The 23,998-nt window shown below is 43.5% G+C and overlaps 1 protein-coding gene across 3 annotated transcripts in view; it reads right to left on the bottom strand.

The window, feature by feature from the left end:
• The window catches only part of RALGPS1 (Ral GEF with PH domain and SH3 binding motif 1), a 445,865-nt gene that overhangs the window by 345,971 nt on the left and 75,896 nt on the right, over window positions 1–23,998 (bottom strand). For all 3 annotated transcript variants that reach the window (XM_075015701.1, XM_075015700.1, XM_075015702.1), the window contains one exon: window positions 1,765–1,891. In XM_075015701.1, coding sequence (XP_074871802.1) covers window positions 1,765–1,821 — 57 coding nt within the window. In that variant the 5' untranslated portion in view covers window positions 1,822–1,891. The remainder of the gene's footprint in view (window positions 1–1,764; window positions 1,892–23,998) is intronic.

Raw genomic sequence — 23,998 nt, 5'->3', positions numbered from 1 at the left:
AATTAAAAAGTGACACCTCAGAATTCAAGCAAAAAAAAAAGAGAATGAAAAATCTCTATTTTATAACCACGTATCTACTTAAAGTCTAAAAAGTTACTGTACATCTTTTAAGCCCTACTGTGCTTTTATCTTGAATAAAACAGTTACTCATTTTCTCATAACTGTTGTTCTTGGAGATCTGTTGCTCATGTCCATTCCTCTCAGTTGTGTATGCATGTGTATGTGCACAAGAAAGCCAGAAGATTTTTCTCCTTCAGCAGCACCCGTCAGTCCAGGTGTGGTACCCCCTAGAAAAATGCCTAATTTATAGTCCTAGGCTCCATCTATACTAGTCCCTTCTTTTTGAAAGGGGCATGGTAATGAATGAGGTCAGAAGATGCTAATGAGGCACCTTCATGAATATGCAGCACCTCATTAGCATAATAGAGGCTGCAGCAATTCGAAAGTGCCACTTTTGAATCACACACTGACTGTGTAGATTGGGGGACTTTCAAAAAAAAAACATCCGTCGTCTTTGAAAACCCTTATTCCTATTTGGTTTTAGGAATATACACACAAAATACCAGATTATATTAAGAAGTTTATCGTGTAATGATATAAGCAAGGCTATTGGATTTGATAATCTTTTAAATTTCCTCAAAAGGCCATTGTAAGGAACTGAGAGCAAAAACATGCTGTATAGTATAGTGTAATAGACTCTAACAGTGAATAAGAAACAAGACCTTAGATAATCATTACTTACAGCAGCTTCCCTGAACAGATCCCAATCTTAAAGAAAAATAGCTTTATGGTATCAAGAAGAGGTACACAAGACACACATTGGCTGTTGCCACACTTGGCCAAAACTTCGAAGTGACCATACTAATGGCCAAATCGAAGAATCCTAATGAGGCGCTGAACTGAATATTCAGGGCCTCATTAGCACACTGCTGGCCGCGGCGCTTTGAAAGTGCCACTTTCAAAAGCACATGGCTCAACTACGCAGGGGTCCTTTTCAAAACACATGCATCTCATCTGAGAGGAATAAGGGGATTTCGAAATGTGTAGGGTCCTTTAAAAAAGGACCCCCCCCCCCAAGTAGCCAAGCTGCCTGTGTTCGAAAGCGGCACTTTTGAAGCACCACAGCCGGCAGCATGCTAATAAGGCGCTAAATATAGATTTCAGCGCCTCATTAGCATTCTTTGATTTGGCCATTAGCATGGCCATTTCAAAGTTTTGTCCACATGTGGCCACAGCCATTGACATTTTAAAAGCCAATACATTTCAAGGTACACTCCATATTTTGTCTGCAGTATGCTATTTTCACAAAACAGTCACTGAATGCCTCTTGCATCCACTTCTGTGTGTTTTTACCATATGAACATAGAGCTATGTAGAAAACAGTAACGTCGTTTCATGGAGGATTAGATATTGTGAAATTTGATTTCGTTCTCACTCAAAACGAAAGCCAAAATTTTCAAAAATTTCTAACAAACTGAAAGCCCCGAGACCCAATACTGGGTTTGGTAACTCTTTGTTTGAAATAACTACTTCAGTAAATAATCACAACTGTCCAAAGCATAACAAGAAAGGCTTTTTGTATGAATTATGAACATTCAGAAATAAAACATTCAAAGTTAGCTTTACAGTGAAAAACCATACTGTTCCTAAAAACCAGGCTGGCCTGCTTTGTGGCAGAAAGGTTTTCTGTGAAACCCAAAATAAGCTGCAACTTCTACTTTGACACAGTAGCTAACAAAATGAAAATAAACATTGAGTCTGTACCTCTGGAGTGGCGGAGATGATGGTCACATTGGCCATGAGACCATTCCTTTTATACATGCTTTCCCCAAGATGCAGGAAAGTTCAGCTCAGCCACCACTGGTGACACAACATGATGAATGGAGAACTCCTGCAAGAAAAAAATATTTATAAAAAACTGCGTTAAGGGATATCCTTATTTTGTTATCAGAGAACAGCCACATGTGTGGAACAAAAAGATCAATGTGTGTTGGAGGAAGAATTCTCTGTGAAGCATAACATCAAAGAGAGTACTAGGTGACTTCGTCAAAATAGCATAGACACTTTTTTCAAGTTGCTTCCAGTACGATGCTATATTTAGATTTAGATCTAACAAATCCACATCACAGAGCATCCACACAAAGCATTCAGCTCCCTTGACTTCCACTGGGAACACAAGAACATAAGAGATGCACATAAAAATAAAAATAAATAAATAAGTAAAGGGAGCAAAGCGGACACGGAGCTGCAGACAGAGGAATTTAAGAGGGAGAGCAAGTGATCCTGCCACTGCAGAAGCTACCAGGCGAGAGCGCTGGCTTTTGGGGTGAGTGAGTGAGTGTGCTTAACTGTTTGAATTTGAACTGCCATTTTGATTTCAGGTGGGTCAGTTTCAGTTTCAGTGGCACTTGGGACTGCCTGCCTCACCTTTGTTCCCTTGATTAGCCTTCCCCATGTGACTCACAGGGGGGAGGGTCTGACTCAGGCCAGTAGGCTTTAAACGTCAGAGGCAATGGCAACCAGGGGAGTGAAGTTGACAGAGAGCTGCAAACAAGGGAGTTTGGGAGGAAGTTTGACAGAGGGAGGCCTACGATGGTTAGGAAGACCCGCAACACCTGTGCCAGAAATACTACTGCCTCTTCCACCTGTGACTGTAGACAGACAGACTGCCTGACCATGGATGCCTCTACCCAGATCCTGGTGTGGCCTTGCAGGGACTGTGGCTTGCAATTCCCACTCCCTGATATCCAGGCTGGGGGGACCATCCAGTGTGACAGGTGCCTGCAGGTGGAATCTCTCAGGTCGCAGGTGGGAGAGCTACAGGAGGATGTAGGCAGGTTGAGGGGTATCCGACTCCACAAGCAGTTCCTGGGTAGTATTCATGTGGAGACAGCTGAGGTAACTGTCCCAGTACACAGGACAGCTGATAAACCATTAGTGGAGGAAGAGATAGATCAGGGTGGACACTGGCAGCTTGTTACTTCTGGCAGTAGGCACTGCTCCACCTCTGCTCAGAACCCACCACGGTACTAGGAAACCGTTATGCTGTACTTCATACAGGAGACAAAGAATCGTTCCGTACAGCAGAGGAGAAGCCTCGTACCCTCCTCAAGGCTGGGAAGTCTGTTGCCACCACTGCCAGGAAGAAACATAGAGTAGTGGTGGTCGGGGACTCTCTTCTGAGGGGGACGGAGGCATCCATCTGTCGGCCTGACATTTCATTCCAGGAGGTATGCTGCCTGCCAGGGGCCCATATCAGAGACGTTACGGAAGCATTTTCAAGAATTATCCGGCCCTCTGACTACTATCCCATGCTTCTCATCCATGTGGGCACTAACGATACTGTGAGATGTGATGCTGAGCAGGTCAAGAGTGACTTCAGGGCTCTAGGTGCACAGGTGAGGGAGTTTGGGGTGCAGCTGGTATTCTACTCAATCCTGCCTGTCAGTGGTAGGGGCCCAGGCAGAGACAGGTGCATCCTAGAGATGAATGCCTGGCTTCGAAGATGGTGTCACCAGGAAGGCTTTGGCTTCCTCAACCACGGGATGCTATTCCAGAAAGGACTGCTAGGCAGAGATGGTGTTCACCTTTCGAGGAGGGGAAAGACCGTATTTGGACACAGACTGGTTAACCTAGTGAGGAGGACTTTAAACGAGGTTCGACGGGGGCAGGGGAGCAAAGTCCACTGGTAAGTGGAGAACATGGAAACCTGGGAGATGGGTCAGAAATGGGAGGCAGCATGGGCAACTATGTCAGAGTAAAAAGAGGGTCAGGGCAAAACAGGGAGGCAAGATCAAATCAATATCTTACATGCCTATATACAAATGCAAGAAGTATGGGTAACAAGCAGGAAGAACTGGAAGTGCAAATAAATAAATACAGCTATGACATCGTTGGCATCATGGAAACTTGGTGGGATAATACACATGATTGGAATGTTGGTATTGAAGGGTACAGCCTGCTTAGGAAGGACAGCAAGGGGGGCAGTGTTGCCTTATATATTAAAAATGTACACACTTGGACTGGGGTGGAGATGGACGTAGGAGATGGACGTGTTGAGAGTCTCTGGGTTAGACTAAGAGGGGTAAAAAAACAAGGGTGATGTCCTGCTAGGAGTCTACTACAGGCCACCTACCCAGGTGGAAGCAGTGGATGAGGCCTTTTTAAATGACTAACAAAGTCATGCAGGGCCCCAGATTTGGTGGTGATGGGGAACTTCAACTATCCAGATATATGTTGGGAGACTAATACAGCAGGGCACAGACTATCCAGTAAGTTCTTGAATTGTATTGGAGACAATTTTTTATTCCAAAATGTTGAAAAAGCTACTGGGGGGAAACTGTTCTAGATTTCATTTTAACAAATAGGGAGGAATTGGTAGAGAACTTAAAAGTGGAAGGCAGCTTGGGAGAAAGTGATCATGAAATCAGAGAGTTCACAATTCTAAGGAAGGGTAGAAGGGAAAACAGCAAAATAGAGGTAATGGATTTCAGGAGGGCAGATTTTGGTAAACTCAGAGAGCTGGTAGGTAAGGTCCCATGGGAAGCAAAACTGAGGGGAAAACAGCTGAGGAGAGTTGGCAGTTTTTCAAAGGGACATTATTAAGGGCCCAAAAGCAAGCTATCCCGCTGCGTAGGAAAGACAGAAAACATGACAAAAGACTGCCTTGGGTTAACCAGGAGATCTTGCATGATCTCAAAATAAAAAAGGAATCGTATAAAAAATGGAAACAAGGACAAATGACAAAGGATGAATATAGGCAAACACCACAAGACTGCAGGAGCAAGATTAGAAGGCCTAAGACACAAAATGAGCTCAAACTAGCTACAGGCATAAAGGGAAACAAGAAGGCTTTTTATAAACATATTAGAAACAAGAGGAATACCAGGGACAGGGTAGGGCCACTGCTCAGTGAAGAGGGAGAAACAGTAACAGGGAACTTGGAAAAGGCAGAGGTGCTTAATGACTTCTTTGTTTTGGTCTTCACTGAGAAGTTTGATGAAGGAATGCCCAACATAGTGAATGGTAGTGGGAAAGGGGTAGGGTTAGAAGTTGAAATAAAAAAAGAACAAGTTAAAAATCACTTAGGAAAAGTAGATGTCTGCAAGTCACCAGGGCCTGATGAAATGCATCCTAGAATATTCAAGGAGCTGATAGAGAAGGTATCTGAGCCTTTATTTATCACCTTTGGAAAATCATGAGAGACAGGAGAGATTCCAGAAGACTGGAAAAGGGCAAATATAGTGCCCATCTATAAAAAGGGGAATAAGAATAACCCAGGAAACTACAGGCCAGTCAGCTTAATTTCAGTGCCAGGAAAGATAATGGAGCAGGTTATTAAAAAAGTCATCTGCAAGCACTTGGAAAGTGGTAAGGTGATAGGGAAGAGCCAGCATGGATTTGTAAAGAACAAATCATGTCAAACTAATCTGATAGCTTTTTTTCATAGGATAACAAGCCTTGTGGATAGGAGAGAAGTGGTAGATGTGGTATACCTAGACTTTAGTAAAGCATATGATATGGTCTCGCATGATATTCTTATAAAAAAACTAGGCAAATACAATTTAGATGAGGCTACTATAAGATGGGTGCATAACTGGCTGGATAACCATACCCAGAGAGTAGTTATTAATGGTTTTCAATCCTGCTGGAAAAGTATAACTAGTGGGGTTCTGCAGCGGTCTGTGTTAGGACCAGTTCTGTTCAGTATCTTCATCAATGATTTAGATATTGTCGTAGAAAGTACGCTTATTAAGTTCGCAGATGAAACCAAGCTGGGAGGGGTTGCAACTGCTTTGAAGGATAGGGTCGTAACTCAAAATTATCTGGATAAATTGGAGAAATGGTCTGAGGTAAACAGGATGAAGTTTAATAAGAACAAATGCTAAGTGCTTCACTTGGGAAGGAAGAATCAGTTTCACACATACAGAATGGGGAGAGACTGTCTAGGAATGACTACAGCAGAAAAGGATCTTGGGATTACAGTGGACCACAAGCTAAATATGAGTCAACAGTGTGATGCTGTTGCAAAAAATGTAAACATGATTCTGGGATGCATTAACAGGTGTGTTGTGAACAAGACACGAGAAATCATTCTTCTGCTCTATTCTGCGCTGGTTAGACCTCAGCTGGAGTATTGTGTCCAGTTCTGGGCACCGCAGTTCAAGAAAGATGTGAGAAATTAGAGAGGGTCCAGAGAAAAGGGACAAGAATGATTAAAGGTCTAGAGAATGTGACCTATGAAAAAAGGCTGAAAGACGTGGGCTTGTTTAGTCTGGAAAAGAGAAGACTGAGGGGAGACATGATAGCAGCTTTCAGATATCTAAAAGGGTGTCATAAGGAGGAGGGAGACAACTTGTTCTTCTTGGCCTCTGAGGATAGAACAAGAGGCAATGAGCTTAAACTGCAGCAAGGGAGGTTCAGGTTGGACATTAGGAAAAAGTTCCTAACTGTCAGGGTGATCAAACAGTGGAATAAATTGACAAGAGAGGTTGTGGAATCCCCATCGCTGGAGATATTTAAGAACAACAGGTTAGATAGATATCCATCACGGATGGTTTAGACAGTACTTGGTCCTGCCACTGGGGCAGGGGGCTGGACTCGATGGCCTCTTGAGGTCCCTTCCAGTCCTAGTGTTCTTTGATTCTATGAAATAACCAACCATAGTAGCAGCACTTCTTCCTCTCACTTTACCCTACATTATCTAATCACCAGTTATGTGACCATCAGAGCTTCAGAAAACACACCACACTTTCCCACTAGACAAAATCCCATCCTCAACTGTCCCTTTGCTCCACTAATGCCCACTCAAACCAGTTCTGCTATGTGCCTGGAAAGTCATCAATTTGGGCTGTTTCAGACTCCAAGGGGCAGAGCATTCCAAAGAACAGAGGCCTCTAAAGAGAATACGCTAAGGCCTGGTCTACACTAGGGATCAAAGTCGATCCAATATATGCAATTCTAGCCACATCATTAGCGTAGCTAGAATCAATGCATCAGGATGGACTTTGTTCCCTGATGTAGATCAGGGCACACAATTATGTCCCTTACTCCATGTGGCAAAATCATACTCTGGTGGAGCGATCATAGTGAGTTGAACCCACAGTAAGCACAGACATAACCTAACTCAGCAGCTTTCTTCTTAATGGGGAGGATCATGACATACAGAGAGAATGGGCTCCGCCTTAACCAAAATGGAATTCCTGGAACTTAAAGTTACAGAGGTTGTTGAGCAGTTTTTAAACTAAGGGTTGGAGGAAAGCCAACAGATGCAGAGGAGCACGTGTTTCAGACAGAGACATCCTTTCGGGGAGAATCTATAAATGGAGAATCTCTCCGTCCTAGTAAGAAGAGAAAAGTAGAAGATGATAAAATACAGGTAGTATCTGATGAGAAGTCCTGAAAGACTGTAAAAGTGTCAACATACTGCCCATATTTAAAAAGGAGGAGGCAGGGAACTACAGACCAGTTGCCCTTATCTGGATAGTTGGGAAGATATAGGAGAAATGTATAAAAGATTCAATTTCCAAATACTTGGAGGATGAGTTAATACGCGCTAACAGTTAGCATGGATTTACTCTGAACAAATCATTTCAAATTAGCTTGATTTCCTTCTTTGACAGGGGATCTGTCTTGGTGGATGTGGGACTGCAGTGGACATTTTAGCAAGGTTATGACATACTCCCATATGCAATTGAAACTGGAAAAATGTAGGGTCAGCAGAACTACCATTAAGTGAATATATAACCTATTAAACAAGTGCAAATGAGTAACTATCAATGGAACGATGTCAGATTGGCAGGAGGTCTCAAGTGATCTGTTCTGCATCAAATTATATTTAAAATTTAATCATAGGAATGGAAGAGATCTCCGGAGGTCATCCAATACAGTCTCCTGCACTCATGGAGGGACTGACTATTATCTAGACCATGGTTTCCCAAAATGGCGGTGTGCCTCTCGGGGGGGATGTGAAGAAATTCCAGGGGGGAGAGACGTGACCCAGCCTCCGCATCAATCCACCCACTCCAAGAAAGAGACGGTCTTTGCTTCCAGATCTCAGAACCTGGTATTTTATGTGGGTGACCTGGCACAGCTGCTATAAAAAGCAGGCAGCTGGCAAAGACCCACATGGAGCTAGCTGCCTCCTGCAAAAGAGTGTTGGTTGTGGGGGAGGGAGGAGGAGGATGGGGTTAGATGGGGGGCTGGGAGAGCCTGGCTTGGGGGAGGGGAAAGGCGATGGGGTAAAAGCAGGGGGCTGGAGGAGCCTGGATTTGCGGGAGGAGAGAGGCTCGGGCAGGCGGCTCGGTGGGCTCGGGCATTTGGCCTCGGCTCTGGTGACTTGGGCTGGTGGGCGGGCAGCTGACTACAGCAGCGCAGGGCTCAGGCAGCTGGCCCCAGCTCAGGCAGCTTGAGCTGGCAAGCAGGCAGCTGGTCCCAGCACTGTGGAGCTCAAGCAGCTGACCCACAGCTTGGGTGGGTGGCTCAGGCGACTGGTTGGACCTCACAGCTGGTGGGCAAGCGGCTCTGACGGCTGGCATGAGGCTCAAGCAGCTGGGGCTGCACCAGGCACCCACAAGATGGTGGCTGTGTCATTAACCTGGACAGTCCATAGTCAGCCTCTGGGCTGGGAGGGCACCAGCACAGTGTCCGGCACCCCAGGCAGAGCTACAGCTCTGGGGCCATGCCGGCAGCCCATTCGGGACAGAGCTGGTGCCCATGTGGCCAGAGACATGTCCAGCATGGGGCTGGAACCAGCCTTCACAGCTTGGGGCTGGGCAGATGTCAGCCCAGAAAGGGTCAAGGTACAGCAGGAGGTAAAGGAGCCCTGGGTCTGGGGCAGGGCACTAAGGCTTCAGCATTTGGTGCACGGCTCCAAGCGGGGCAGCACGGTTCCACTGAGTCTGCTACCCGCTATTTTCCGGAAAACGTTTCTGGCAACCCCATTCATAAATTAGATGCAATGCATTCAGTGTTAATGTCGATACATTGACTGAAGTACTACAAGAACAAACACTTGAAATAAAATATGATTTAAGTGCAAAAGATAATTTTGAAAACAATATTTCCCAATGTACTTGAAAGTTGGAAAAGAAGTGCTACATATTATTCTTCCATTTTTGCCAATGTACCTCTGTGAAGAAAGCTTTTCAAGTTTAGTCACATTAAAAACAAAAGAAAAATCAACTGGCTGTCAAAAACTATTTGTGTTGCACACTTACATCTTGAAACCTAGGACTTCCCAATTTGTGAAGAAAATGCAGCGTCATCCTTCACATTAAATTCATTTTGTTTCTGCTGTTTCTGATATTAAATTTCATTTTTATTAAATTTTTGGGCCAAGAAAAACTATTTGTGCTTATTTTTAATTTTAAACAACATTTCATATCAATTTTTCATGTTTATTTTAAATTACAAATTGAATTTTTTGTTAAAGGGGATTTGATCATGGTAAAGAATAGGTGGGGAGCTTAAGAGTCTCTGAAAAATCAAAAGGGGGGGGCCTGATGCCAAAAAGTTTGGGAACCACTGATCTAAACCACCCCAAGAGGTATCTGTCTAACCTGATCTAAAAAATCTCCAAAGATGCAGGTTCCACAATCGCCCTAGGCAATTTATTCCTGTGCTTAACTATTCTGACAGGAAATTTTTCCTAATGTTCCTGAAGCTCTGTGATGGGGTTCAGGAGTCCCCAGCCACTGCAGCACGTCCGCAGGCAAGAGTGACTCTCACTCAGCAGGAAGAACAGGAAGTTTATTAGTCGACAGAGGTGCAGCTCAGTACAGAGGTGTCAGTACAGCCAGCAGAGACAGTCATGCCAACCCATCCTGGGGAGAGGAGCCCGAGGGGTGTCCCACCTGGGGTCTAGCTTCCCCCCTAGCCTGGCTGGCTGCCTTCCAACTCTCTCTCCCCCAAGCTTCTAACTGCCGCCTGCGATTCAAACCCAGCTCGGCTCCTCCCTGCTCTTTGCTCAGGACAGAGGTGTTACCTGCCAGCCTAGCGTACAGCCTCCGGGGGTCACCCTTAGCCACTGGGAGCTGCTCTGCTCATCTCACACACACATCCAGCCTGACTCTCTCCCACGCACCCCCCACACCTCATCACAAGCCCCGGGGTCAGCAATCCCCGGCACGCGTGCAAAGAGTGGCATGTGAACCGGTTTTCTTCTGCATGTGAGGTGGGAGCTCAACCCTGTCCCTCCTCCCCCCGCCATCAGCCAGAATCTTGCTCAAAGCTATGCCACCTGTGGATTAACAAAAGACCAGATAATGCTACCAACCACCACCTAAATGGTAAAGCTCTCCACCTTAATTTATTAATGAAGCTGTTGTAAGTAGCCCTATTAGTGACTTTATAAAGTATCATCGTCACTCTGACCATACGTACAGTTCAAAAGGTCAAATTTCAGCACTCCGCCTTGGAAAGGTTGCTCACCCCTGCTGTAGTCTATAATATGTATTTGACTTATAGCTTGTAAGCCTATATTCAAGCCCACAGAATCGGGCTGGAAGGGACCTCAGGAGGTCATCTAGTTCAGCCCCCTGCTTCAAGCAGGATCAACCCCCATTAAGTCATCCCAGCCAAGACCTTGTCAAGCCAGGACTTAAAAACCTCGAGGGATGGAGAATACACAACCTCTCTAGGCAACGCATTCCAGTGCTTCACCACTCTCCTGGTGAAGTAGATGTTCCTAATATCCAACCTACACCTCTCCCTCTTCAACTTGAGCTCATCTATTCTCTTTAATATTTTACTCTTTTATTCTATTTTAGCTGTAATACAGGGGGCCTAAAGGGGATCACACTCTGTAAGATGTCGGCTTCAGCACTTTTTTCATACGTTTAGGTAATTGTGAGTATATACTACAAATGTCTAGGCCGTTTAGCTCAGCTAGTTTAACTGTAAAGGGACCAAAGTGCTAATGTACAATGTGACTTTATCTTGTGTGATATGTGAAGGTGCCAAAAATACAGTGGATCTGTCCAACAGGTCATCCTGTTTTACCCTAAAGCAGAGGCAAAGGTCATCATGTGGTACTTCTCGGCATTTTAACCACAGATGCCATTTTAAGAGTTTGTCCACAAAGCCATAAAGTGACATAACATAAGAACATAAGAATGGCCATACTGGGTCAGACCAAAGGTCCATCCAGCCCAGCATCCCATCTGCCGACGGTGGCCAATGCCAGGTGCCCCAGAGGAGAACAGAAGACAATGATCAAGTGATTTATCTCCTGCCATCCATCTCTTGCCCTTGTTCTGAAGGCTAGGGGCACCATACTTTATCCCTGGCTAATAGCCATTTATGGACCTAACCTGCAAAAATTTATCAAGCTCTTTTTTAAACCCTAATAGAGTCCTGGCCTTCACAGCCTCCTCCGGCAAGGAGTTCCACAGGTTGACTGTGCGCTGTGTGAAGAAAAATTTCCTTTTATTAGTTTTGAACCTACTACCCATCAATTTCATTTGGTGTCCCCTAGTTCTTGTATTATGGGAAAAGGTAAATAATTTTTCTATATTCACTTTCTCCACACCATTCACGAGTTTATATACCTCTATCATATTGCCCCTCAATCGCCTCTTTTCCAAACTGAAAAGTCCCAGTCTCTCTAGCCTCTCCCCATATGGGACCCGTTCCAAGCCCCTAATCATCTTAGTTGCCCTTTTCTGAACCTTTTCTAATGCCAATATATCTTTTTTGAGGTGAGGAGACCACATCTGCACGCAGTACTCGAGATGTGGGCGTACCATAGTTTTATATAGGGGAAGTATGATATCTTTTGTCTTATTATCGATCCCTTTTTTAATAATTCCTAACATCCTATTTGCTTTACTAACTGCCGCTGCACACGGCGTGGATGTCTTCAGAGAACTATCCACTATAACTCCAAGATCCCTTTCCTGATCTGTCGTAGCTAAATTTGACCCCATCATGTAGTACGTGTAATTTGGGTTATTTTTGCCAACATGCATTACCTTACACTTACCCACATTAAATTTCATTTGCCATTTTGCTGCCCAATCACTCACTCAGTTTGCTGAGATCTTTTTGTAGTTCTTCACAATCCCTTTTGGTTTTGACTGTCCTGAACAACTTGGTGTCATCTGCAAACTTGGCCACCTCACTGCTTACCTCATTTTCTAGATCATTGATGAACAAGTTGAACAGGATCGGTCCCAGGACTGACCCCTGGGGAACACCACTAGTTACCCTCCTCCATTGTGAAAATTTACCATTTATTCCCACCCTTTGTTTTCTGTCTTTTAACCAATTCCCGATCCATGAAAGGATCTTTCCTCCTATCCCATGACCACCTAATTTACATAAAAGCCTTTGGTGTGGGACCGTGTCAAAGGCTTTCTGGAAATCTAGGTATATTATGTCCACTGGGTGCCCCTTGTCCGCATGTTTATTAACCCCTTCAAAGAATTCTAATAGATTAGTTAGACACGACTTCCCTCTGCAGAAACCATGCTGACTTTTGCCCAACAATTCGTGCTCTTCTACGTGCCTTGCAATTTTATTCTTTACTAGTGTTTCTACTAATTTGCCTGGTACTGATGTTAAACTTATCGGTCTATAATTGCCAGGGTCTCCTCTAGAGCCTTTTTTAAATATTGGCGTTATATTGGCCGTCTTCCAGTCATTGGGTACCAAAGTGGATTTAAAGGATAGGTTACAAACCACTGTTAATAACTCCGCAATTTCACATTTGAGTTCTTTCAGAACCCTTGGGTGAATGCCGTCTGGTCCTGGAGACTTGTTACTATTCAGCTTATCAATTAACTCCAAAACCTCCTCTAATGTCACTTCAATCTGAGTGAGTTCCTCAGATTTGTCACCTAAAAAGGCTGGCTCAAATTTAGGAACCTCTGTAACATCCTCAGCCGTGAAGACTGAAGCAAAGAAATCATTTAATCGCTCCGCAATGGCACTGTCTTCCTTGATCGCTCCTTTTATATCTTTATCGTCCAAGGGCCCCACTGCTTTTTTAGCGGGCTTTCTGCTTCTAATGTATTTAAAAAACATTTTACTATCGTTTTTTGAACTTTTGGCTAGCTGTTCCTCAAAATCTTTTTTGGCTTTTCTTACTACATTATGACACTTAATTTGGGAGTGTTTATGTTCCTTTCTATTTTCCTCACTAGGATTTGACTTCCACTTTTTAAAAGCTGCCCTTTTCTCTCTCACTGCCTTTTTAACATGGCTGTTTAGCCATAGTGGTTCTTTGTTAGGTCTCTTACTGTGTTTTTTTATTTGGGATATACATTTAAGTTGGGCCTCTAGTATGGTGTCTTTAAACAGTTTCCATGCAGCTTCCAGGGATTTTAGTTTAATTACTCTACCTTTTAGTTTCTGTTTAACTAGCTTCCTCATTTTAGTGTAATTCCCCTTTTTGAAATTAAATGCCAGAGTGTTTGACCGCTGCGGTGTTCTTCCCAACACAGGAATATTAAAAGTTATTATATTGTGGTCACTATTTCCAAGCGGTCCAGTAACAGTTACCTCTTGGACCAGATCCTGCGTTCCAGTCAAGACTAGATCGAGAATTGACTCTCCCCTTGTGGGTTCCTGTACTAGCTGCTCCAAGAAGCAGTCATTTAAGGCATCAAGAAATTTAATCTCTGAATCCCGTCCTGAGGTGACATGCACCCAATCAATATGGGGATAATTGAAATCTCCTATTATTACTGTGTTTTTTATTTTGATAGCCTCTCTAATCTCCCTTAACATTTCAGCATCACTATCACTGTCCTGGTTAGGTGGTCGGTAATATATTCCTAATGCCATATTCATATTAGAGGAATGAATTGTTATCCATAATGATTCCATGGAACATTTTGATTCCTTTAGGATTTTTGCTTCATTTGATTCTATATTATCCTTCACATATAGTACCACTCCACCACCCGCACGACCTGTTCTGTCTTTCCGATATAATTTATATCCCGGTATGATAGTGTCCCACTGATTGTCCTCATTCCACCATGTTTCTGAGATGCCTATTATGTCAACTTCCTCCTTTGATATGAGGTACTCCAGTTCACCCATCTTATTAGACAGACTCCTAGCATTAGTGTAAAAGCACGTTAAAAAACTACCACTATTTATATGTCTGCCTTTCACAGACGCGTTGGACTTTTTTATATGCGATTGTTTCACATCTGATCTTGCCCATATATTATTTCCCACGTTCCCTATCTGACTAACTTCTAGGGAATCCCTATCTATGGAGTGACATCTCATGCATAGTCACATGGGTGTCTTAGTTTAATCCCCCAATCAAATGCTCGTACCCTCAAAATCTTAGGGTGCAGAAGTCTGATTTTGGATGTGAGAGGTTAGGCTGAAGTGACAAATATACTCAATTGCATTTATGTAAGGAACTGGGGTGACTGAATTGGTATGAGATCATTGCCCTCAACATTTGATTGCGTGAGGTTTTTACTACAGATTGTAATAAAAAGTTGTGCAGCTATTATATTGCTCACAGTACACTTGCTGGAGGTACCGGTGGCTCCAGTGGAGGAGATAGCGGTTCCTCCAGGTTGCACCAGTGGTAAGTCCTTACTTACCTGGGGGGAAGGGCATTTGGAGACAGGGCTGTGTGGGTGTTGGGAGAGGGCTGGGTTATAGACAGCTGTGGTCATTGGGGTGTTGGGAGCAGACCAAGCCAGAGGATGCAGGGGGGGTGGGGGCTGCAGGCTGGGGGTGTTTGGAGTGGGCCGTGTTGGAGGTGCGGGCCCCGGGGGGGGGAGCTGGCGGTGGCTGGTAAGATAAACTGGCAAGATGAAGTTTCAAATGCCAGTCAAAATCTGGCATACCCAGCCTCATAGCAATCTTCAACAGCAGAAGACTACGATGGCTTGGTCATGTGAGAAGAATGGGTGACAAACGTCTTCCCAAAGAAATCCTCTTCGGTGAACTTTCATGTGGTTTGAGAACAAGAGGAAGACTAAAGCTAAGATTCAAGGATAAGTGCAAAAACACTATGCAAAAATTCAACATCGATCCAAAATCCTGGGACTCTATATCATCAGATCGAAATACCTGGTGACAGTTGCTATGACAGGGCACATCATCCTTCGATAGTATACATGCAAGCCACACAAAAGAACTTCATCTTAGAATAAAAAACTCATTCACAAATTTGGAAATAGACTGACATGCAGTTATTGCAATCAACCGTGCAAATCCAATATTGGATGGATAAGCCATGAGGGAAGCTGCAGACTCAAACACTGCCCATAGAGCCTCACCGCCACTGCTAACCACCAGACAAAAAGGGGCCATAGTAATAGTATGTGTGATTGCTGTGGGTCCTGAGAACCACTTCTAGAGACACAGTTCTTTTAGCTCTTAATAGCTGTGAACCTAGAGATTCTTAGTTCAGATCGGCAAGCCAAAACCCAGAACGATATTCCTACTGAAATTCCTGACTCTGGTCAACAGATCCTAAACTTAAACCACCTTAATTGCTATTTAAGGCCTTTGCTTCCTGTCCTATCCTCAGAGAATAAGGAGAACAATTTGTCTTTTTCCTACTTGTAAAAGCTTTTAATATACTGAAAACTTATGCCACCTCTCGGTCTTCTCTTCTCCAGATTAAACAAAGCTGTTCCCTGGACTCTCTCTAATTTGTCCACATTTCTCCTGAAATGTGGCATCCAAAACTAGACACAATACTCCAGTTGAGGCCTAATCAGAACACCTAATCAGAACACCAGAAGAATTACTTCTCATGTGTTGCTCGCAAAGCTACTGCTAATACATTCCATAAAGATGTTCACATTTTTCCAATAGTGTCATAATGGGGCAAACTACAGCGCAGCAGACTTAACATTTGTTGGGAGACCAATACGTCAGCGCACACACAATCCAGGAAGTTTTTGGAGAATGTTGGGGATAACTTCTTGGTACAAGTGCTGAAGAAACCGACCAGGGGTCGTGCACAACTTGACCTGCTGCTCATAAACAGGGAAGAACTAGTAGAAGAAATAGAAGTGGGAGGGAACCTGGGCTGCAGTGAACATGAGAGTGTAGATTTCACGATCCGGACAAAAGGAAGAAAGGTGAGCAGTAACATACAGTCCCTTGATTTCAGAAGAGCAGACTTTGACTCCCTGAGAGAATGGATGAGCAGGATCCCATGCGAAACGAAGATGAAGGGGAAAAAAAGAATTGAAGAGAACTGGCAGTATTTTAAAGAAGTCTTACTGAAGGCACAGGAACAAACAATCCTGCTGCATAGTAAGAAATGCAAACATGGTAGGCAACCAGCTTGGCTTAACAGGGAAATCCTTAGTGAGTTTAAATTCAAAAAGGATACATACAAGAAATGGAAATGTGGACAGTTGAGTAAGGAGGAGTATAAACATACGGCTGGAGAATGCCGGGCAGTAATCAGGAAAGTGAAAGCACAATTGGAACTGCAGATGGCAAGGGATGTGAAGAGTAACAAGAAGGGTTTCTACAGGCATGTGATCAATAAACAGGTTATCAGAGAAGGTGTGGGGCCCTTACTGGATGAGGGAGCTAACCTAGCAACAGATGATGCAGGAAAAGCTCAAGTACTCAATGCTTTTTTTTGCCTCAGTCTTCACGGACAAAGTCAACTTCCACATGACGGTCCTAGACGATGCAGTATGGGAAGGTGGAGGGCAGCCATCTGTCAGGAAGGAACAAGTTCTGAGCTATCTAGAAAAACTAGATGTGCACAAGTCCATGGGTCTGGATTTAATGCACCCCAGGGTACTGAAGGAACTGGCAGAGGTCATTGCTGAACCTTTGGCCATTATCCTTGAAGACTCTTGGAGATCAGGGGAGATACCGGATGACTGGAAGGAGGCACACGTTGAAAGAAGGACAATCCACGGAACTATAGACCCGTCAGCCTTACCTCAATCCCTGGGAAAATAATGGAGGGAATCCTCCAGGAATCTGTTCTGGAGCACTTGGAAGAGGGGAAAGTGATCAAAAGTAACCAACATGGATTCACCAGAGGCAGGTCCCACCTGACCAATTTGATTAGCTTCTATGACGAGGTAACAAGCTCTGTGGACATGGGAAAGTCAGTGGATGTGATATATCTTGACTTCAGCCAGGCTTTTGGCACGGTCTCCCATAACATTCTTGTCCATAAGTTAAGGAAATATGGATTGGATCCTTGGACTATAAGATGGATAGAAAGGTGGCTTGATGGTTGGGCCCAACGGGTAGTGGTCAATGGCTCGATATCTGGATGGTGGTCTGTTTCAAGCAGAGTGCCGCAAGGCTCGCTTCTGGGGCCAGTGTTGTTCAACATCTTTATTAATGACCTGGATGAGGGATTGGATTGCACCCTCAGCAAGTTTGTGGATGACACAAAACTAGGGGGAGAGGTAGATTCCCTGGAGAGTAGAGAGAGAATCCAGAGGGACCTGGATAAATTGGAGGACTGGGCCAAAAGAAATCTGATGCAGTTCAATAAGGAGAAGTGTACAGTCCTGCACCTGGGGCGGAAGAATCCCAAGCATTGTTACAGGCTGGGGACCTACTGGCTCAGCAGCAGCATGACAGAAAGGGACCTAGGGGTTATGGTGGATGAAAGGATGGATATGAGTAAACAATGTGTCCTTGTAGCCAAGAAGGCTAATGGCATACTGGGGTGCATTAGGAGGAGCATTTCAAGCAGATCTAGAGAAGTAGTTAGTCCTCTTTATCCGGCACTGGTGAAGCCACATCTGGAATAGTGTGTCTAGTTTCGGGTCCCCCAGTATAAAAAGGATGTGGATTTGCTGCAGCAGGTTCAGCGAAGGCAACAAAAATGATTAAGGGTCTGGAGCACAAGAGCTATGAGGATAGGCTGAGAGACTTGGGCTTGTTTAGTTTACAGAAGAGACAACTTAGAGGTGATTTAGTAGCAGCCTTCAACTTCCTGAAGGGGAGCTCTAAAGAGGAGGGTGAGAAACTGTTCTCAGTGGTGTCAGACGGCAGAACAAGGAGTAATGGTCTGAAGTTGAAGAGGGAGAAGTGGAGGTTAGATATTGGGAAAAACTACTTCACCAGGAGAGTGGTGAAGCACTGGAAAGCGTTGCCTAGAGAGGTGGTGAATTCTCCATCCCTTGAGGTTTTTAAGTCCTGGCTGGACAAGGTCCTGGCTGGGATGACTTAGTGGGGGTTGATCCTGCTTGAAGCAGGGGGCTGGACTAGATGACCTCCTGAGACCCCTTCCAGCCCAAGGATTCTGTGAACATTACATCTCAGGAAAAAAAATTAACTAAAAACTGTAAGAACATCCTAGAGAGATCACGGAAGCTCCATTACTGAAGAAACAATGAGAAGTCCAGTGGCACCTTATAGACTAACAGATATGACGTGCATCTGATGAAGTGGGTCTTTGTCCATGAAGGCTTATGCTCCAAAGTGCCACAGGACTTCTTGTCGTTTTTGCAGATACAGATTAACACCGTTACCCCTCTTTTACTCCATCACTGAAGGTTTTCAAAAGGAGGCTACCTTGTTGGAACAACATCTGTTGGAGGCAGAGGGCAGGTCTACACTAGACTTTAAAGTTGATCACTGATACGCAATTCCAGTTACAGCAATTGCACAGCTGAAACTGATGTATCTACGATTTTGTCTTGCTGTCATTACTGAAGGAGGATGACGTGAGAAATTCCCCATTAGGCATGTGAAATTGAAACCATGGAAGATAGACCCTGGGAGTGTAGATGTACACAGAGACAAGCTTTCAAGTCACACATAGCTCTTCTCTGCAAGAGAACTATGCATTTTATCAGTGAGGCTTTCACTGCCAAGTCTGTAGAGCATGTTGACACATATGTGGTATTTTGTACAATAGTACCACCTAGTGACAAAATCAAAGAGCACAAATGAAACTTAAAAACATTTGTGAAACAGATGCTAAGTACTTACTGCATTTAATAGTATGTACTGTAAATAAAGGCATCTGGTAATTCTGAATAGTATGGACTACTGACTTAGCCCAAATAGCTTACCTATCACATGGTAGGTGCATGTGTGCCTCCCATCAACTGTTATAAAGATACACATCTTGAGGGAAAACAAAACTGAAAAGTTTTGTTTGCTTGTCCACATATATTACCATTTGTTTATCCATCATCACCAACTAATCCATAGGCACAACACCAACATCTAGTTCTGTGGCCAACATCTAACCAACATGGCCACAGAACTAGAACACTACAAGCCACTTCATCTCTCCCACTGATAATTCCTCAGCCAACAGATAAGTCACCACTTCTCAGCTAACAAATTATCTATAACAGATTAAGAGTAAGATTGAAAAGACAAGATGGCAACCTCCTAGCTATATAAAAAAATAAACCTTATCATCTAGGAATCCAGAACAGGAATGGATCCAGTGACACTCCAATATTTTGAACCAGGGCAAAAAGCATGGGCCTATATCTCACTGGATGAACCCCTCCCACAGCTACTCCAAAACCCTTACCCTTGCTTGTAGAATCACTTTTTTACTGTTATGATTGATCTTATGCCAGCTAGTACCTTCCAGGATCCTCTCTAGGGAAATAGTGAGAAAGCCAAGAAACTGCAAAATCTGAATTGAATAAAGATGTTTTCCCTCAGGGTCATGAAGTCCCAAATCCTTTGATACCTCTGACAATGGCAAGGCCAGAACTGATGTGCTCTTATCCATGGGTGAGCAAACTGTTTTACATCAGACTCCACTTTTCAGCCCTGCAATTATCCAGGTCTCCCCAACCTGTGGAAGGACCAGAGGAAGGGAAGCAGGGGAGGGGTGCTCAGGAGGGATGCGAGAAGCTTGGGAAGGGGATAGGATGTTCAGAAAAGGTGTGCAGGGAGGCTCCAGGGGGTGTCCCAAACTGGGAGGGGTGTGCTTGCTGGGAGGACCCCAAGAGGGCACCAAGGAGGGACCCCAGAAGGGTACGTTACCAAGCTGGGAACTCGCTGGTTGAACCCACCACTCTAATCAAGGCCTCTGTGCATTCTGACTGGCCCAGTGGCTGGGTGCGCTCACGTGGCAACAGCAGATGCAGAGGCTGCATGGGAGAAGGCGGAGGGCTGGTGAGGCAGAAGAAGCAGTACTGGGGAGAAGGGAGGGGAGAGACAATTGGACCGCACCCCCTTACAAAATGTTGCACCACCTCTGGGGGCCGTGCCCCCCACTTTGCGCACCCATGATCTAAGCACTACTTGCGATACTTTTTAATAATTTCACTGTTGTAGGTGTGCATCTAGTTCTCTGAAAAGGGCCTTTTATTGGAGTTTAATGTATCCACCTTGCACAACCCTGTATAATACATTGTTTTAAAGATTATTTCATATATGTTTAGATGAAGTATGATGTGGAGCTATCAAGTTGCCTCATAAGCCTGTAGGCAAAGTCAACTGATGGCACATAAAATGAGAAAGTACCTTCTTCCTCGTTCCAGAAACACTGCAATGTAACTATGAATACAGTTTTTACTGTGTAAAATAACTTCAGTTCCTCAATGTCGTATTTATTGGTCAAAGCTACCAAACAAAAATGTAATGAAAGATTTTGTCTTAGAGCCATTGATTATTTACAATTAACACATAAAATTAACTAAAAATAATGATTAAAAATTCTGATTAATCACAGTTCTTAATGCACTGTAAAACAGAATACCAATATAAATTTATTAAATATTATGAATGTTTTTCTACATTTTCAAATATATTGATTTCTATTACAACACAATACAAAGTGTGTAATGCTCACTTTATTTTTTACTAATATTTGCACTGTAAAAATGGTAAACAAAAATATTATTTAAATTCACCTCATACGAGTAGTGTAATGTAATCTCTATCTGAAAAGTGCCATTTACAAACATGTTTTTATTATGTAACTGCACTCAAAAGCAAAATAATGTTAGATTTTAGTACCTACAAGTCCACTCAGTCCTACCTCTTATGTGGCCAATCATTAAGACAATATGCTTGTTTTCATTTAGAGGATATTGTAAGTAAGAGGTGGGCAGCATTATGTTGCCTGAAAGTGAGCACAGATGTTTGCATGGGATTTCAGTAGCCAGTGCTGCAAGGTATTTACATGTCAGATAAGCTAAACATTCATATGCTCCTTCATACTTCAGACACCATTCCACAGAACATGTTTCCATGCTGATGACACTTATGACAAAATAATGTGCTAACAGAAGTTGTAACTGAACTTCTAGGGGAAAGCTGAATGTCTCCTTTTGTTTTTCCCACATTCTGCCACATATTTCATGCTGTAGCAGTTTCAAATTATGACCCAGCACATGTTCTTTTTAAGAACACTACCACAGATTCAACAAAAATGCAAAGAAGGTACTAAGGTTCCTATATGAGATTTCTAAAGATGGATGCAGCACTCAACACAAAGTTTAAAGACTCTGACTCGCCTTCCAAAACCTTAGAGGGATGAGGTGTGGTGCATACTTTCAGAAGTCTTAAAAGAGCAACCATCTAATGTGGAAACTACAGAACCCTAATCACAAAAAAAGCACCGACTTTCTGTCGGTGGCATGTGACTTTATATGTTTATATAAAAATAAACATGCATCAGTCTGCCCCGCTTTGGATAATTATCAAGCAGAGCTCATCAGCATGGACACATGTTCTCTAGTATGGTAGTTAGAGCATGAAGAGACATAAATCTTTAGCACATCTGGCACATGAATAACTTGTGGCACCAGCTACAACCATGCATGAATGACTGTTCTCAGTTTCAGGTGATGTAAACAAGAAGCAGAGAGCATTATTTCTTGGACCCGTAAACAAACTTGTTCGCCTGAATAGAATTTTAGGCTTTGAAGTTTTCCTTTGTTTTATTTTTAAATGAAGGGTTTTTTTTTGTTTGTTTTTTTGTAAATAATTCTACCTTTGTAAAGCCAACTTTCATAACAAAGAAATTCCACTTCAGTAATTGTATTAGCTAAACTGAAAAATACTATTACTGGTTTTTTAAGGTAAAAATATTTGTAATAAAAATAAATATAAAGTCAGCACCATACATTTTGTATTCTGTGTTGCAAGTGAAATCAGTAGACCATAAACTTTCATATCCAGCAACCCCGGGACCAGGCGTTTGCAAGATATGCAATTATGCCAGTTAATGGAGAGCAGCTGAGGCGGCACAGGCAGTGCTTTGGTGAGGCAAAGCAGCGGGAGCCCTGAATGGGGCCAAGGTAATGCTGGCAGGGCCAGGACTGGGGGAACGTTGACAGCACCAGAGCCAGGAAGCCAGCTGGGAGGGGAATGCCAGCAAGACGCCATGGCTGGGAAGCCAGCAGTGCCAGGGCTGGGGTAATGCTGGCAAGCCACCAGGGCCGGGAAACCAGGAGCCCCGGGGCTGGGGTAATGCTAGCAAGCTGCTGGGGCCAGGAAGCCAGCTGTGCTGGGTCCAGTGTAATGCTGGCAAGTAACCAGGGCTGGGATAACGCCGGCAAGCTGCCGGGGCCAGAGGAACACAGTCGGGGCTGAGGCAATGCTGCCAGGCTAGGCTGGGCTGGGCTAACACCGGCAAGCTGTTGGGCTGGGGGAACACCAGAAAGTCATCACAGCCAGGAAGCCAGCAGCGCCAGGGCTGTTAAGCTGGACAGGGTTGGGGGGAATGCTGCCAGCTCCAGGAAGCTGGCTGGGACTGGGGAAACTCCAGCAGTGATGGGGCTGGGGGAAAGTGGCATGTTTGTGCTGATTATCTGAGAGTTCTGACTGAATGAATACCGGAAAAGAGAGAGTTTACAGTATTTTAAAATGCAGAAAACATTCCAAAATATTTAAATAACTGGTATTCTATTATTGCTTGACAGCATGAGTCATCACAATTAATCCCTTTAATCACCTGAAAGCCCCAATTCTAAGAGAGCAAACAATCTAAGGAAGATTGCACTGAAACCTGGAGATGACGTCTTCTTGAGCAGACTATCTGCAGAAGACCTGATTGCTAAGGATGCAATTTATCACTTAACATGTCCTTTTTCATGCTGTTCAGAATATTATACAAAGCTAAGTGACTGAAGTTTACAGATGTCAACTTTTTTTTGTTCCCCAACTGCTGTAGCAATTTGTCCTATGGTTGATAAAGAGATACATACTGCAATTAACAAAGAGTACCATCCTTCCATGAAAATGCATATCCCTAGCAGGGTACATAGTGTTTACTAGTTCAGCAATTTTCACAACCGTGCACAGCTATACCATGAGTTCAGGTCTTGAAATTAAATTGACATCCTGCACCTGCCTGGATTCCACTACCAATTATGATGGGTTTAGATGGTTCATCACTAGTGCTGCAAAAAATGAAGTGTGAGACATTAGAAAAGTGTGATCATTCCAAATGTCACCAATCCACTTCATGCTGGTACTAATCTCATGCATGAATGAGATAATATATGTAGAGATCATTGATGAAAAAATAAATTTCTTTCAACAGCTACAATGGTATATTAAGCATAGTCAACAGAGATAGTCCAGCATCACAGAAAAATCACTGAAGGCCAGGAAAGTCTCTTATGCAGTGTCTAATCAGAACAATCTTCTCTGCACAAAACTGTGTACATGCCAAGACAATGAAGAGTGTACTATCCCATTCATTCCTGACAGAGATAACGATAAATAAAATAATACTCGACTAAAATAGTAGCAAATGTTACTACATTTCAGTAACACTTGTACATATTTATTGCTACATTTTGTTTTACTTTTTAGCTTACTGTGATGCTTTGAGGTGACAAAGAATCCAGTTTTATATATTGAAATAGTTAGTAAACAGAAACTAATGTAAGTATTTCACAGTGGTCATTTTAAAGTGTCAGTGGTGTCACTGTTTACCCCCATTGCTATGGTAAAAGACCCACTTGACCAGCTCCATATTATACCTCATCTTAAAGCACACTTAATAAGCTTTCAAATTATTTTATGTTGTATGAGTGTGTAGACAAGGTACAGTAAACTGACCAAATTTGTGCTACTGCCTGTTACT

Source organism: Carettochelys insculpta, chromosome 21 (assembly GCF_033958435.1).
Source record: "Carettochelys insculpta isolate YL-2023 chromosome 21, ASM3395843v1, whole genome shotgun sequence".
Taxonomy (NCBI): domain Eukaryota; kingdom Metazoa; phylum Chordata; order Testudines; family Carettochelyidae; genus Carettochelys; species Carettochelys insculpta.
This window is presented reverse-complemented; position numbering and strand designations above follow the sequence as displayed.